Source organism: Montipora foliosa, chromosome 11 (assembly GCF_036669935.1).
Source record: "Montipora foliosa isolate CH-2021 chromosome 11, ASM3666993v2, whole genome shotgun sequence".
Classification (NCBI taxonomy): domain Eukaryota; kingdom Metazoa; phylum Cnidaria; class Anthozoa; order Scleractinia; family Acroporidae; genus Montipora; species Montipora foliosa.
This window is the reverse complement of record NC_090879.1, coordinates 37,062,295-37,073,995: the sequence shown is the minus strand read 5'-3', so window position 1 is coordinate 37,073,995 and position 11,701 is coordinate 37,062,295. Positions and strand designations below refer to the sequence as shown.

The window sequence follows — 11,701 nt, the reverse complement described above, 5'->3', positions numbered from 1 at the left end:
GCGACAGTATCATCCGTGATCTACGTGGAATTTCGAGGCAATCAAAGCCTTGGGAGCGAATTTATGGTCTTTTTCCTTCGGTGATTCTGTTCGGCGACTTCGTCTCAGTGCCCAACCCTGGGAGAGAATATTCACCTCTTTCATAATAGTGGCCAAATACAATACTTTTTTGTTTTTAATGCTAATGAGCCTTTCTAGCCTCGCTACAACGAGCAAATTTCAAAAGAATATTTGTTTCAAAATGAGGCCAGTACAATGTAGGTCTAATTAACATAAATACAAAGAATGTAAAGGTGGTTGCCATTTCCAAAAGTGGTCAATATGGAGAGAAAAGAGGAACCAAAAAACACCTAAACCGCTCTTTATCGACCCAGAAACCGCACCAAAGAAAAACAAGATTGAAGGAAGGTAAGCAAGGTTTTCAAATCGTAAATATATTTTTTTGAATTTTGAGAAAAACTGATTTCCCCATACAATTCCTTATATTTCTACTCTTGCATAACGTACTACAGTATGGATACTGATATATTGAGCTTGGGCTACCTGTCCCCACACCAAAAAAAGTTAATTATCTACCCCAGATTAATATTTTTGATAATCAAGAAAATAAGACTGTTACTTCTGAACATAAGACCTTCATTAAATTTCTTGGGTTCTTAATGAATGAATATCTCGGTTGAAAAAAATTCTATATTCATACCCTCACAACAAAAATAAGCAAAAATGTCAGTCTAACTGTGAAGTTAAGAGATACTGTACCTAATAAATATAGCTGAGCCGATAAAAATACCTTGCATTTTCTCATGATTATTTTTGGTTTGGTCAAGTCCCAAGAGTAATAAGACACCAACACTCCCGTACGTCAACAAAAATATGGGCGTGGCTGACTAGGGTCCTTTAATGTGGTTACATAGAAAATCACAAATTAGAAAAAGATTATATCACATTACATTGTTAGAAACTTTAAAATTCTTTTCAGCTGAGGTAGCAATGATTTGACATAATTATGGCACGTTCACAAAAATAATTATTATTACACATCAGTGCTTTACAGCCAATTTACTACGATTCTCAGCTGAGTACGGCACTGGGAAGTTTCGTGACAAAGTTTCAAGGTGTGAGTTCCCACATTGTCAAGGGCCTTGACGTCACAAGCGATTGAAGCCTGCCAATCTACAAATGGTAACGATTAAATCAAACTAGTGACCATTACCAGTTAAATGACGTCAAAACTTGTCTCTTGCTCTTGTGTCAAGGACGATGGTCTTCATATTAATTAGCACTGAGTCCGCAGATGACTTAAGAATTCTTGCTCGAAAGATTTTGTCGCACTGTGGGCAAGAGAACAGACCATGGCTGTTGTTGGCGGCGCTCTTTCCTTTGCTTTCGTTTCTCCTCTAACTCTTGACATCTTCTTGCTTCGAAGATTGCAGTTCCTTCTCTGATAGTGGTTCTCCAGAGGTCTGTCATTTGCTGTCTCTTCCCAAAAGACATTGATGTTGCACTTTTTGAGGTTCGCTCTTGCTTTTTCTGGCCCCCTTCTCATGCATTTGCCTTATACCAGTCTGGAGTAGAAGATCTGCTTAGAAAGACATCGGTCTGGCATTTGTACTACATGGCTGCGCTACCTGAGCTGGTTTTTATTACAGAGGCTTTGATGCTAGTTGGTTCGTTTCTTTTAGCACGTTGGCATTAGTTCTTCCATCTTCCCAGCTGTTGTTAAGGATGATGATGAAATTTCTCAGGAGTTTTCAGAAGGTGACAATAAGGGGTCCATGTCTCAGATGAATAGAGGAGCATTGGGATAACGACTGCCTTGTACATCAGGAGCTGTGTTTTCGTGCAAATATCACAGTCCTCGAATCATCATGTTCGGAGCTTGCCAAAAGCAGTCCCAGTGCAGTTCTAACAGTGTTGGATCTTATCCTGAAGGTCGACAATTGCTGACAGATGGCTTTCAAGGTCGTCGTTTCGAATGCTGGGAGATGGCTGATAGAGGATGTGGGTTTTCTGGATGTTGATGCACAGTTCAAGCCTCGTATATGCCTAATGGAAGGCAGTCAGGATCTGTCGGAGGTAGTCTTCCTTCAGCACTGCTAAACTGTTATCGTCAGCAAATTGAAACCCCAAGATGCTGCAGACGGTTGTCTTGGTCTTGCTTTGGAGGCTGAAAAGCTTTCCGTCCATACGGTAGGAGATCTTGATAGCAGGTGGAAAGAGTGAGTGCTATCACACAGACTTGTTTCACACCAGATGTAACCGCAAATGGTTCAGAGCCACTGGTCAGGACTATAGCAAGCATGCCATTGGAAACAAAGAAACATTGTCACCAAACTTCCCTAGTGTCGTGCTAAAATGAGAATCATAGAAACCATGGATGCTAGACCACCATCTCCCAAAAACATGTTTTCTTAAATCCACTTTCAGCTACACACACGAAAAAAATTATGGTAGGACTAAAACCACCCTATAGCTCTTCATGTTTTGGCCCACTAAATTCCTCAAATGAAATTACTCCATCCTTATCTTTATCTTCATGCTCGAATATCTCAGATAAAATGGTTTCATGGTTAGCTTCGTCATCATTAGGGAATCCTTGCTGCTCTTTCAGATACTGTTTTACCTCCCCGATGCTAAGTTCATTATTGTTGTCCTTATCAATCATTTTAAACACATTTGGTGCTGGCTGTCCTTGACCAGTTTCCCCTTCTTCAACACCTCCATCTTTTATGTCCATAAGTTCAACCTCAAACAAAAGATTAGCCCCCGGTGGAATAACCTCGCCAGCCCCTTGATCACCATAACCTAAATAAAATGTGAATGCAATAAGCGAAATTATTAGCACCATGAGCAGGCAAGATGAACCAAATCTCGCACTGTGATTGGCTGCCCAACCAGGCAAGATGGAGCTACATGTAACTTGCCCGCTTGGTCCAGCATGATCAAAGATCTTTTTTTGGTGTTTTATCCCATATAATAAATCCTATATTGACCACGTTTGTTTGGTCAAGATGGCTGGATATTAGCCTTGTTCTTTTTTCTTGCGTGTTTATGGACCTCGACGATAAACACGCAAAAAAGAACTTGGCCAATATCCAGGCATCTTGACCTCGTGCTTGGTAAACAACCCATATTTACAGTAATTGAACACTGTACATGATCCAAATCAACAAAGGAGGTTTCAACATTACCATCATGATGATAAACAGAAAAATCATGCAGTTTCTGATGCATCGATTATGTAAAGGAATATACGTACAGTAGCACTGTAATAAGCCAGCATTTCTATCATGCATGCATTCTATCATGTAGGCTCTTTGTATGAACCTCTTTTTAAAACAAGAATTAATTCACTAATCCATTTGTTAATCTGCCAAATCGAACAGTGAGGGATTTAACTTCTTTTGGATTGAGGCGCTCCATCTTTTCTGTCTTGTCACATGCATACATGTCACATTACCAGCAGTAAGTGAACTTCGCAAAAAAAAAAATGTAAATATTGGATATATCCTGTCCCTTCTCCCAAGCTGTTGTGTTAGATGTAACCATGGCCAGTACCCTTTAGACTGTACAACAATGATCATAAACCATAATTATTACAAAATGTGGCCTAAAAGCAAAAAGCATACATGTTGTGTACACTGAAAAAGGGGTTAGGAATGATGCTGTTTTCCATAAAGACTACAAGACTCACTTTTGATTATCTTGCCCTTGTTAAAACTCTGTGAGGAAATATTATTATTTTGTCTACACCTCTATCGATATTTATTTAATAGCAGGAACTCTGCACAGTTTTAACAATGGGCTTAAAGGGCATGAAATATATGGCTTGGGTGACCAAGACTGAAATTTGCAGATCAACATTAAGGCTGTGCATTCTGCAGCTTTAATCTAAGCCTACACATACATGTAAGTGGGCTTAAGTCATTGTTTAGGCTTACAGCACATACGTTTGAGTACTTAACCCTTCCCTCCTGAGAAACACTTACAGAGTTTACATTGTACTCTAACTCCAGATTGTTTTCAAATTACTTGTCAAGGGGGGCCACTTGAAGGGTGAATGGGTTAAATATGAACTCAAAATAACATGTTATGTGGTACTTTGTATCCCCAAACGAGATAGGGTGTTGAGACATCTACACCTACATGTACATGTTCCAGCACTCGGCAAAGTTCCTTTTTGATTATGGCTGTTTCTGCTTAGGTGGCCTCATACACCGTAAGCCTTTTTAGGGACATCACTTCCAAGCCGGCCACTTCTGCTGGAGAGAACAGAACCGCCACAACACCAGAGACTACATCCCGCTACTCTTAGACTTATCTACTCTTAGACTCATCCACAGATGTTCAAGAAAAGAATGTCTGAGGTGAATCACACGGCTTTTTTCCTCTCTTTATACACAAAAAACAAGAATTGTTTGGTTGTTACATCTCATACAGCCTACGATTATAGAAATATATTGAAGCTTGAAAATTTAAATCCAGTTTCAGTTCTACTAGAAGCTGGAAAAATCTTTCACATTCCATTAACACATGCAGGGACAATCATTCCTAAGCCCAAAATGCCTACACTGGCATCTGCATGGAAGCAGTGTTGGAGACTTGTTCTACCACCCTCTTATCAAACCAAATACTGTAAATAACAGAAGCACAGCAACTGTGATGTACTTTCTAGATTGCTCTATGAAGAATTTAAAACAAGCTGCAAAAGTCATCTTTACATGTTCATTGACAGGGATCTTCCCATAACGTACATTGTACCATGCTGACTAGGTATTGGATTAAAAGTATTTTAATCTTGTCTGTTGTGGCCGAAGAAATGTTGGTGGACACAAGCTTCCTTGAGAACAAAGCTCTCCACTGTGGGGCTCCAGAGTAATCATTTTCCTAGCATTCTGAGGGAAGGCTCTGAAGGAATTACATTGGGAATATCTTGGAATTAATTTTGTGAAAGGAGAGTCAGCATGTGTGTGGAGGCCAAGATGCATGAGAAAATTCAGACAAATAAAATAATGCTCAGTTGTCAGAATTTGAGGAACTCCTCCAGTGATCCTTATACCATAAAGATTGGCAACGCAGGTCTTCCTGTGCATTCACATTGACTTTTCTCCAAACAGCACTGATTATTTCCAAGTGATGGTTGGTAGTCACTCAAAATTGATAAAGAATTTCAACTAATGACCTTACAGTGTAACTAGAGCACACCATAAATGACCTGGGTGAGATATTTGCCCAACAGGCTTTCCACAATTTCCAATAATGGGCCACAGTTTGTCTTGAATTTATTTTCTACCGTCACGAACAACAATGGCATCAAAGACACTGTAGTTCAGCCGTACCACACAATTAAATGGGGCAGTGTAAAGGTCATTCAGAGTGGAGGCACAAGTCAAACACGTATTAAGTAACAAGAGAAGGTTCAAGAAAGATAAACTACACAAACAGATTTTCTGTTAACCAATTGACTCCTAAATGGCCCCCATTGATGAGTAAAATAGTCTGGTGTTAGAGTAAAATCTATTACATGTAGGAGTCAATGGGTTAAAGGCTGTTAAGATATCACATCACTCAAAAGAAAACCAAAACACAAATTTAAGTCCACAAAAACCTGGTCTTGTGTGTGAATTAGAGAGTAAACAAGTAAAAGAAATACAGGGTTTGAGGTGTAGTGAAGAAAGGCAGTTTCCAGAGAATGACCTGGTTCACGTAAGGAATACATGCACACCTAAAACTTCTCAGGTTAAGGCTGTTCATACACTATGAGGGAAGTCAGAAGTTCATGGGATGTTGGTGAAACAACTGCAAGAATTAGATAACCAATAATAATTTAATGCATCTCTTCTTTAATCCCTTCACATTTTCTCAACCTCCTTGGTCTCTCCCCAAGAAGTCAATGACATCAGCTCTATCAACACATTTGACAATGGTTCTTAATTGAGTGGTGATGTCAAGTTTCAAATTCAGAAGTACAGTGTATTGTTGACTGTTTTCATCAGTGTTACTCTGAAATGAATTTTTTTCTCTTTTGCTTCATTGGTCAACATGAGCATGACAAATGTGCCATTGTTTCGCCAGGACTCTTTTCAGATCCTTGGAACCATTGATTGGTGCACAAGTATAAACCTCAACTACATGTACATGTAGTTTAAATAAAATGGTGGAAATGCTGCTGAGGGGAAGAGTGATGTTCAATTGTGCTTGCTGTAATTAAACGACAGTTCATGCGTGGAACTGAAGGGAGAATTTAATATTGGTCTTGAGCAGGGACGGTACAAAACATGGACCCCCAAACTGGACCCCAAATTAGACCTCCTTCTGAACCCCACTCGAGAGAGAAAGAAAATGTAGATCGTTTGAACAGAAACGTTACCAAATTCGAGTTTCCCGTTCCGTGACATCTTTCGTTTCGAAAATACAGGATTCTGAATTTTCAAATTGTTACCTTGCATGACACCATGATACAAAGCTATTTGGTTGAAAGAATGTCTATCCCTATGAATCTCAACAGTTTGAGCCTTCCAAGTGCATTAGGAGATGTTTTCATACATGTACATACATGAATACATTTTATTGCCCTTGCAGAGATTTTGCAAAATCCTGAGAAGGCATCACTGTAGCTTCTGCATATATAGAGTTACAGTGATTTAGTGTTACATACATGTATCTGGTATACCAGAAAAATCTTGATTTGACAAAACTACATATACACTGTAGGCGTGCACAGAATAAATGGGTAATGATGACGTTTTCATACCAAACGCCCGCAAGTAAGTCTTGGGTACTGATGATGTTGAGCAGAAAACGGCTGAAAGCATGGTACATGGGAATGTAACGTCACAATCAGGGATGTACCGGTAATGAGAAATCTTCATCTTCAGTTTTAGTATCTACATGTACAATACTGCTCGAAACTATTGGTGCATTTGCACTAACAGAAATGCCTTTAAAGGGACTAACCTTTATATTGTAATCGAATGTGCCTACCATTGCAGATTGTAAATACAGCAAATACGCATATACATGTAACTATCAATGCGATTGATTAATCTGCAAAAATATGCAGATTTCTTTGATAGCATCTGCTCTAACTTACAAACGCTTAAGGACGGTGCCTACTATTGCTATTGCGCATACGTTCTGCGCATCTCGAGATACTCGAGTTTCCTATCGGTGATGCTCACTAATACAGGGATATTTTTGCGCGGTTTAAAACTATCCGGATAAAGTTGATCTTAGTAAGTAGTCTTGGTATCCAAAAAGAAAATTGGGGGTAACCATGCATTTTTTAGAGATAATTAAGTTTCAATTTGAGAAAGAACGCCATACATTGCTTTGTATTTTAAAGCTTTTTACGAATATTATTATTGAATTATCTTGGAAAAATGCGACGTTACCCCCAATTTTCTTTTTGGATTTCAATAACACTTGTAAAGATCTACATTTCCTGCATAATCTTAAACCGGGGCAAAAATACCTTTGAATTAGTAGGCACCGTCCTTAAAAAGAGCAAAAGCCATACCGTGGCCTCTCTTAACGGCCGCATAAATCAATCAGCAAAAGTCTAGGTGAAACCTCGGCTTTCGGTTACGGTAGACAAGGTTTTACTCTGTCAAACTGGAGATTGAATGAGCGGTTTCACCTACATGTAGTCGGAACCATGGCAAATGCACAAATAGTCTTGAGCAATACTGGACTGTGGTTTGCGGATTTTCCCATTTTTCGAATTTAGTTTTGGGTAAAAATACAAGCAGTTTTTTTTTTTAATTTGGTATCCGATGCAGTTTTTGGTTTTATTCCTATTTTGGTATTGAATTTTGGTTCAGCAATTATGTGCATCACCCTGGTGAAAGACCTCAGAGGATCATTCAGGATTTTCAAGGATCCTTAAAGATTGTCAAGGACCTGCAAAAGATCTTTGAAGATGAGGATCTTTTAAGTATCCCTGAAGGATCTTTGAAAGTTCTTTAAAGATCTTCAATTGCAATTAAATGTACGAGTTGTAAAGATCCTCAAAGAGTCAGTGCAGATCCTGTGAGGATATTGCAAAGATCCTTGGTGGGAATATATTTCACAATCTTGGTAAGGATCTTTGCAAATCCTCAAGAATTCTTTGAGGATCTTTCAAGATCTTCAATTGCAATTACATGTACGAGTTGTAAAGATCCTCAAAGAGTCAGTGCAGATCCTGTGAGGATATTGCAAAGATCCTGGTGGGAATATATTTCACAATCTTGGTAAGGATCTTTGCAGATCCTCAAGAATTCTTTGAAGATCTTTCAAGGCACACATGTCCAATATACATGAACTGAGTAGGGTCGTCAGTTGCTGTTGACGGCCCGACTCACCGAATGTCGGGTCGTGACCTTTAAAAAGGAAGTAAGATTTACTGCCAGAAGTCAAACTGCCTGGGGCAGCTTCAAATATCTCGACGGATCGTGACGATCCCATCAGGTCGTGACGACCCGACTTTTGGGAGTGTCAGGTAGTGAGAGAAAGGATGTTGTATGCTTCATTCTCAAAGAGTAGTGAATAAAATATTGATATACCGTCATAGAAAACTATAAAAATCGACCAGAATAGCATTCACAAATGCCCTTATTTTACCCTTATACCATGTTGTTCAGGAACAGCAATAATGACTGACTGTAATAACGCTCCGAAATGTTGAATGCTTCGTTCTTAAATCGCAGCAAGCGTCCTAAAAGCATCAAAAAGTGGTAAATGATTAATTTCATTCGTTCGTAGCGAAATTAATACCCAGAAATGGTCAGAAACAGGGATAATGACTGACTGTAATTTTGCCGCCTTCTAGAATTCTTATTGAAAACTCTGAGCCTAGAGTGCATAACAATTGTTGCAAATTCACCATCTTTCACTCATGTCCTCCACACAACCTTAAATTTGCTTTTTTCATGTAATTTTTTTTTGCTGATGACAGCAAAGTAATGCACCAAAATGTAAAAAAATGTCTTTGTTGTGTAACTGCCCTATTGTGGATAAAACAATTAGCATAAAGTGCTTTTGATCTTGTTTTCTTGCCTTTTCAAAATGTGGTTCTATTTCATGTTATTGTAGATCATTAAGTTATATTGTTCTACAATAAATTGCTGGATAAATCTTATTGGTTGGTTCACCATTTTTAATACATCGAAATTTGTTGTTCTTCTGTCAAGCCACCGCTAAATCCTTCACCGACAACGGAGCTAACTGCTTGATGTATTATTTCTTGAAAAGAAGATCTCTCCGCCATTAAGCCTGCGTAGTGAGCGATTTCAGCGAGCGAAAAGTGAAAATCAGTCCACCAAAAGCGAATTACTTTCTCTGATTCGTTCGCTTGCTGCAAGCAATACATTACTGTGACATGAGGGACAACCTTGTTCCCAGAGTCTCTCTTCTCTGCCTCCATTGTCATTGAGAAAAAAAACCTGGATCACGTTGGTCACGTGTCTCCCAGTATCTGGGAGGTTGGCCAAATGTGTTAGGGGATGGGTGGCAATGTAGGCCTTGTCGACATTGCAAAGAAGGGAATCAGTACGCCTTTGATTTTTTGGCCAGATGACCATTGACAAAACGTTTGACAGCAGTATTTTATGTACTACACATATGGAATTTGACATGAAAGGAAAAAAGTTGTGGTCAAATCGATCGGATGCCACAGAAAATATCCTCGCGTCATTCAAGTTTTCACCCGTGTGAAGGTCTGGATCAACAAAGAATGCTAATAGTTTGCGACAATTTTAAAGGAGAAAAGATTTTGTTGTGCAAGAAATTAAAACAAGCAAAGTGTTGATCCATGGAAAACAAACATGTTCAGCGATTAGCCGGTGTGTTGTTATTTAAGTTCTCATGTCACATATCGACTTCAAATCCATCAAATCAAACTGTATTAGCATGTGCAGGTATTTTATTTTGTTCTTTGATTTTCGTTTTTCTTTCAAATGTTAAACAAGGTGATTGCTAACGTTTCAATCTTGTACAGCGAGTCTACAGTTTTGACTTATGATATTTACATGTACATTTCAACAACTTTCAAAAACGCTTTAATAGCGTGTATATTTTTAGCCGTGGTAAAATAAAAGAGACACTTTTATCAAGCAAACGTAGTGTTTGGTGTATTCTTTTATGTTAGTGTTTGTTCTGTAGAAGCAACTTTGGGTACTAACAAAATCAATTTTTTTTAAGTGAACGTCAATCGCCGCTCGACATTGAAGTCATCTTGTTGATCAAAAAAGCTCTTGCTTTTAGTTTCACCGCTTTTGTGGGAATTCATCTCCTGTGGAAATATACATGTCACATCAGCTCTTTTGCCCTTTTTGATACTTACAGTACCGCTCAAAGGTAAGTTGACAGTCTTGACTTGATCCTCGAAACTCGATTCTCGCGTCGCGAAGGTCGAGACTTTCGAGTTTCGAGACGCGAGAATCGAGGCTCGAGAATCGAGAGTCGAGAATCTAGAGTCGAGAAAGATGGACTTTGGAATATGCATAAACTCGAGAAGAAACTCGAGAAAGCGATTTATGTCTCGAAGAAATGAACAATTCCGCTAACAGAGCCTTTGTACGCAATATTCATGTCGACTCTAAGCAAGCTTTCAATGTTCTTGGCCCGCGAAAAAATATTATCTTCATTATCCTTCGGCATGTAGAAAAATAACGTCGCGATCTTGTTGACTTGTTCTGAAAAAAATACACGAGTTTCCAATGCGGTCCCCAGACACATACCCAGTCGTAAACTAGCAAAATGACCACGGAAATGTAATTTATCAGAGTAAAAAGGGGCCTCGTTCGAAAGTTGGCGTTGTAATATCAACAAACTGGAATTCGAATACTACCGCGTCTTTCCCATCGTGACAAAAGCTGACTTGAAACTTTATCATCAAATCATCAAAAGACGAATGTCAGGTACATTTACCATAAAAAAAAAAGTAAAGTAAAGTGGTGCATTTATATAGCGCCCTTATCACTAACGTCTCAAGGGCGCTTTACAATGATCAATTTACCCCCAGCGGACTGGAAGCATATATAGGCACAAATTGCAGCCGCTTCTAAGCAGTCCATGCATGCTGGTACTCATTTTACCGACCTCGGAAGGATGGAAAGCTGAGTGAACTTTAGCGGGAAAGAAGGTCGCCAAATATTCCAGTCAAATACATGCGCATGAACTGACACAAATCGTGCAACCATTATTTTTCAAAAACGAAGTATTGTAAAGTGAAGAGGCAGTGGATCGAAACGAACCAACGCAGACCGTCAGGCTTGCGCGTGTACTTCCACAATTACATTTTTGAGCACTTGTAAATATGCCTGCAGTGTCTGATTCGTTCCTACACACTGAAAGCTATTCTTCTTACTTTAGAAATATTCTCTGATGATTTCGTAAGTAGGTAAAATAATTGAAATAAACTGTAATCGAAAGTCAAAGCATTGCGTGACATCCGCTTGAGGGTAAGTTCATCCGCAAATGAAATATTTGCATATGTCAACGTTAGCGAAACTTGGAAGATTTATACGTTCGTAGTGAACTGCCTTACCAGGCAACCTCACTTTATTTAAAATAACCAATCGTGATTTACCAATATGACCAATAATGCGATGGGAGAACCTCTGAAAAAAATCACAACTTCGTAAATTTGAGATCGCTTGCTCTTTGCTTAAAATCAACGATCGATAACGTTTATTATCAGGGTAAAGAAAGCTTCAGG

At 38.9% G+C, this 11,701-nt stretch overlaps 1 protein-coding gene across 1 annotated transcript in view; it reads right to left on the bottom strand.

Moving 5' to 3' along the window:
- Window positions 1–621: 621 nt before the first annotated feature.
- Window positions 622–11,701, bottom strand: part of LOC137975081 (uncharacterized) — an 18,380-nt gene continuing 7,300 nt past the window's right edge. The window contains exon 2 of the mRNA XM_068822131.1: window positions 622–2,805. Within this exon, the coding sequence (XP_068678232.1) occupies window positions 2,468–2,805 (338 nt within the window). The 3' untranslated portion in view covers window positions 622–2,467. The remainder of the gene's footprint in view (window positions 2,806–11,701) is intronic.